Source organism: Papaver somniferum, chromosome 7 (assembly GCF_003573695.1).
Source record: "Papaver somniferum cultivar HN1 chromosome 7, ASM357369v1, whole genome shotgun sequence".
Lineage (NCBI taxonomy): Eukaryota > Viridiplantae > Streptophyta > Magnoliopsida > Ranunculales > Papaveraceae > Papaver > Papaver somniferum.
In genome coordinates this window covers 29,346,307-29,352,306 of record NC_039364.1, presented here as the reverse complement: position 1 = coordinate 29,352,306, position 6,000 = coordinate 29,346,307, and the positions used below count along the sequence as shown (strand labels likewise).

Here is a 6,000-nt window from a genome sequence, read left to right as displayed (position 1 = left end):
CATATCATATTTCTTAAAGATTGTTATTTTCAATCTATATCATGCTCTTTAAAGATTATTATTTTCAAAAGAAATGGAAAAATTGAGAGATGAAATCGCTAAAAGTTTAATGGGAGCTTAAAAGAAAATATGTATGTGGTGAAATCAATAAAAAAATTTAATCAAAAATAAAAATAAGAGCCAATATTAAATAATTGTTTGATCTTAATTTATTTATTTTATCCCGTAAGGTGGTTTCACATTAAAATGTTATGTCTATTTTAGTCATTTGCTACGAATACAATAACTGAACTAATGTTTTACCAAACACAATTTGATAATTTTTTTAATCAGCTTTAGCTTTTAGTATATAGTTTACCAAACACCTAACTGTTATTTTTTACACAGCGCAGCACAGCACAGCAAAAAAGTGCTTCTGCAAAAGACACAGCAGTACCAAACTCAGCCTAAGCCTAAGATTATAAAAGCAACAAATTGTAACTTTTTGTCAAATAAATCGTTTTTGTTTCTGAGTTTTGAGATCGGCTTCTGGTAAACAAACACCCTAATTAGTACTGCTAGGTTGCTGACGAGCCAATTTAGCTCTCGGCTCTGCCTTCATCTCTTGTGCTAATAATCGTAGCCTTTACAAAGTCTTCTAATTCAATATCTCAATTCAACCACTCACCCACGGTGATATTCCAAAAGTTTCATTTGGATCCACATATCGAAATACTACGAATAGGATTAGCATCATTATTTCTTCATTTGTTACACTTGGCATAAAGAAATTACTTATAAGCGAGCCCCTACGGCTGCCGCATGAGAAATTACAGCTTACCGTTTTCTTTACATGCACACAGAGTAAACCAGCAGAAAACCCTTAACATAACTGTTATCCAACAACTCAGGCAAAGTAGTCCAACTGTTCATATGATATTATTGAATCAAAAGTTTGTGCACAACAGTTTTAACAGGAACCAGAAAACAAAACTCAATCTTTCATTCTTTTTTCCATTCTTTGAGATAGGCGATTACAATTACAGAGTTATACACATGACTAGTATAATGGTTAATAGTAGTTTCTGTCACAATCACAACAACACTACTTTTGAATAATCAATCAATCACAAAAATCTGATTAGCATAATGAGAAGAGAAATTAAAACGTCTCTCCCAGCCAACAACAGTTAATAATATACCATAAAAAATTCAGCTCCAGTACTTGTTGATTGTTCTGGAAATCCATTTTTCCTCGCATGTAAATAATGGCAGCTGAAGTATTCTGACAACTAAACCGTAATTGTTTAGGCAGCTGCCGGTTTCGGAACCTTCATTCCAAATCCACGTTTTAACTTCTCGATTCTGTTCACAAGTAAAGGACGTTTTCAGATATAATAGCATAATGGCTGTTCGCTAACTCTAATCTAATGCCTTATATTGAAGAACATTTGAAATTGAGGAAAGAACTTTAAGCAATGTACGTGATTTTATAGCTCTAAAGTTATCTTGGACGAGTGAAGGATTGAGTAGTGTTTCAACACCCTAATTATAATATACTAGTTCAGTACTTCAGTGTAAACTAAAAGAAAGGGAGAATTTGGGGGAAGTTCAAGACTTACGTAGGGGCAAGTTTGCCAAGGCTATCGAGCTCTTCTCCTGAATCATTATCCACCACCGAACCTGATATCTCAATGGTATAAGATTTATTTTCGGTAACTGGAAGACCCCTGCTTGCAAGTAAATTTAGATCTTTCTCACGAAGTTCTCTCCCATTTACAATAATACTGGTGTCTCCACCGGAACAATCCTTGGGCATTGGATAATTAAATTCTTGAATATGTGGCTGCAGAGATTTATGAATATAAATTAGTCAAAAGGTGTGAATTGAAACTTTATCCACAAACGAATCGGAAATGAATTGTTGTTCTGTAATCTCACCGGAATCACGCCAGAACAAGGTTGACCCATTGGACCCCAGAAACCAGCTCGAAAATCATACCTGAACAGGCAGCCAAATACAAAAGATCATAAGTGCCTCTAAATAAAAGAGCATTTTTGTGATAGTAGAGAATTCTTCTTGAGCATACATGTTTCTACAAGAAATACATATACCAATGCAAACCTTAAAAACGTTAGGTGGAAGTGTTTCTACAAGAATTCTTCTTGAGCATACATTTTTGTGAAAGCAGATGGAATGCTTACCAGTATTCACCAGGATAGATACGCCCAGCTTGCTTTTGAGCCTTCCTGACCAAATGATCTGACAAAGGATGCCCATTTATTGAAACGTTGGGTGTCTCATTCTCCACGGTATAATCAGAATCTGAAGAGTATATTGAGCTCCTCGTGGGAAGATCTGCTCTGGCTGCATCAGAATCCTGAGACGTGTAGGTATCGTTAAATGACGTATCTATTACGGTTGCCTGAGTTACATTTTCCGTAGAGTTCGGCAAGGAAGTGGGCGTAGTTGGCAGATCAGGGACCATTTCCACTTGATGTTCCATGATTATGCTATTGTTTCCACTCCCAGGTTTGTCCACCTTACGCATGTAAGTAGAATATTCAAATAATTCCTGAAGGCTAGAACCTGGAGGTGGTTGAATTACGTGTTTTGATAGGTCCAACATCCCCCCTTGAGCAATCACATTATGAGGACTTACCTCACCATCCGTAATAGCAGTAAATGAAGAAGGGAGATTCTGTATCTTCTCAGACTCACTTGGTTTCAAACTTGGATCGGTTGATGACAAGATGGAATCAGAGTCCATCGACCGATAGTTACCGTAGTCGTCGGAGTAAGAGTTCGTGCTGTCCATTTTGGCATGACCATGAGATTGCAAATTACTTTCTCGAGCCACCACAACAGGCTCATCATTTGCCTTCAAAGGAGTTTCTTGGATACAAATGAGTTTCTTACTTTCAACCAAAATCCTAATAACAGTTGAACATGCCCCACATTTCAGCATTCTTTCGCTCATTTGCATCAGCAAAAACTTTCTTGGAAGCTTCAACAGTCCGAAGCAGTTATGGCACGTAATAAATGGAGCCCCACCCGCAGCTGGATAACAACGACGTTTAACACTCTTTGGTTCCAGTTCCCTCTCTACACCTCTATTACCAACACTACCAAATTCAGAATCCAGACCAACTGGCACCTGTACACGAGGTTCCGCTTCCCTCTCTACACTTCTATTACAAACACTACCAAATTCTGAATCCAGATCAACTGACACCTGTGCACGAGGCCGAAACAGAGGAGGATTGGCACCTCCATGATAATAACTCCTTGGACGAGACCCGATATTGTAACCAATTGGGTTGCTAGTGGGATTTGTGAACCTTCTATCTCTCAAAACTGCAGAATGGACTTGGGGAGGAACTTGCAAGTGTTTGTTGTAGCAATGAACACAAGAACATGCAGGTTGGTGGAAGAAAGTATTGTTAGGGTATGAAGAACCAGTCTCTGGGTCAAAGCCTCCATGGAAGTAATCATGAGATGGTCGATTTCGGTATCGCTGGGGTGAGTGGCTCAGGTTTCTTCCATGAGTTGAACCAATCATATCCGGGTACCCTGGGAGTTCATTTGGTGGATAGAATGTCTGCAAGTCTGCCAAATGTCTGTTCATTACATTATTGACAGACGAGCTGCGAACATGTTTTGCAGGAAAGTAAGGATGCGACGGAGATGTTACAAATCCAGACGGCTCAACTGGCAACCTAGGATCATGAGCACCGTAAGAACCATGAGTAGCCATTCTCGCATTCTGTGGAACCCTTCTATCCATTGGTTTAGCAGTAAGATCAGCAGAACTTTCTAATTTAATTTGTATCTCTTGCAGTTGTTTCAAGAGCTCAGCTCTATCATTTTCAAGAAACTGGACTCTCTCAGCCACACCAGAGCTGCTAACAGGGTACGATATATGTTCGTCATACGGATAATTAGAGCCCCCGACTGGTATCCCCCCGCCGTACCCATAGTTAGAACCTCGGTTTGACATCTGCTCACCATAACCAATATTCATTTCAGGGCTTGACATCGGTTTCCCATAGCCATAACTATAACCAGATTGTTGGTAGCTGGATGAACCTTCATCAACATATGACGCACTCGGAAACCTACCTCTTCCATTTCCAACTTGTTGCATTCTCTGATTCGCCATCATCCCATCTAATCTCGGGTTAGGCCGGTGCGGAATTTGATCTGGTCCCTGATAAACATTAGCAATTCCAAATTGAGGTTCAACATGAACAAATTCCTTCTGAGTACTGACACTCAAGACCTCATCTTGATCTATGTTTAAACCTCTCTGAACTAGAGATTCATGCATCGGAGATTTCGACCTACGTTTATACTTAGAATCATAACCATTTGCCATGTTTTCTCCCACAATTTCTTCATCTCCAACCTTAGGACAACTAGTTGAATTATCATCTTTGATTCCAACAACCACATCAATTTCCCCCCTATCACTTCCTGATTTCACAGAACCTATATCTTCATTAGATTTCTGAGATAACCCATCTGCTGCTGGTTTAATTTTCGCTACATTTACAGAACCCCACAATCAAAATATAATAAAACAAATAGATAGAAACAAACAAATGGAATATAATAGAAAAAAAAGTGAATGAAAATGATTTTGCTTACCTTGAAGAATAGTGCCACAACCACCACATTGATATACAGGAGAATTTGGCGGTTCAGTTAAGATTTTACTGCATTTGGGGCAACGAACTCGTCGAATTTTTGTTCTTCCTTCCTCCATTGGTGAGCAGAATCGGAAGAAATACAAAAAAAATCAAATTAACCCACCACAAAGTAGAAGAACCTCCTCAACCAGCAAGAAATTTCTTAGAAACCCATCATTCTTTTTACAGAAAAACCCTCAACCCAGAACTCAAATTCAAAACTTGAACCAGAACCAGAGAAATCTCTAAAATCCGAGAAGAAGAAAAACCTCAAAAAGAGACTCAGAGGTGTAGGTTTTCAGCTCAACTGATCTCCATGAATGAAATGAAATTCAATGAGAAGAAAAAGAATTTGCCGTCGCTTCTTGTTTCGGCTGTGAATTATAGGAGTTGTCTGCAAGTCCTCTCTCGACAAAAGTCAAAAAGAAGATTTCCAGAGAGAGAGAGAGAGAGAGACTGAGAGAGAGGGGGATAGTTCCAAATCCCAATAAATGAAATGTTTATGTGGAGGGAAATTGGAAGGAGGGTTTTCTTCTTTGAAGAATTGGTAAAAGGTTTTTGGGTCTTCTCTGAAGCTACAGATTAGCATTTTCACCTGCACTTGCAGTGCAGTGAAAGCAAAGAATCACATGAAGTAGGTAGACAAACAGCTAAAATTCCCATTGCACCAAAGATCATCATAGTATAAAACATGGTCAACCAGGCCATAGTTAATGTCGACAAATGATAGAGATATTATTATTATTTTGTAGATACCATACCAAGGCTTAATCTTGGTTTATTACAGCTTCCTTTGTAATTCTAGCTAAAAGTCAAACACCTAATCAAGACAAGGTATTAGTAGTACTTGGTCGTACGTTAATAGTGTTTGACTAGTATTCACACGTATTGTGGATTAGTCAAGGTTGTTTGAGTAGTAGTTGTCTATGACTAAGTCAACTTAGAGCCAGTGGTACATTAGTCAAATTATAATGCCTACCCGCGAGTAAAGTAATTGAAGTAATAGTACAATGTGGTTCATTGAGTTTGTTTGATGTGTAATCCTCTTTGCCCTCTCTATGACAAACTTACATTATCGGCATCATCTGATGTTGGATCGAGCATCCATTTGGATCCCGCAACAAGTAATTCTGCAAACAAACAAAACATCATAAAGAATCGGATATGCATCGGTTTGAAATTCGCGGATAATCTTAAACCATGGGCAATTTCTGGAAAAACTGGATTTGATGCACACTCTTTTAAAGACTGTTAATTTGGTATCTCTATTTAATTGGTAAGGCAGTTATCAGATGATCCCTTTATCAAAAATTTAATTTAGATGAGTTG

The 6,000-nt window shown here is 38.4% G+C and overlaps 1 protein-coding gene across 1 annotated transcript; it reads right to left on the bottom strand.

Moving 5' to 3' along the window:
• Positions 1-962: 962 nt before the first annotated feature.
• On the bottom strand, positions 963-5,303 carry LOC113296831. The gene is made up of 5 exons (XM_026545183.1): positions 4,631-5,303; positions 2,185-4,525; positions 1,921-1,981; positions 1,602-1,825; positions 963-1,344 (listed from the first exon to the last, which is right to left on the bottom strand). Exons 1-5 carry the CDS (start codon positions 4,746-4,748, stop codon positions 1,287-1,289), a joined length of 2,802 nt encoding a protein of 933 aa, XP_026400968.1. The 5' UTR covers positions 4,749-5,303; the 3' UTR covers positions 963-1,286.
• Between the last annotated feature and the right edge of the window lie 697 nt (positions 5,304-6,000).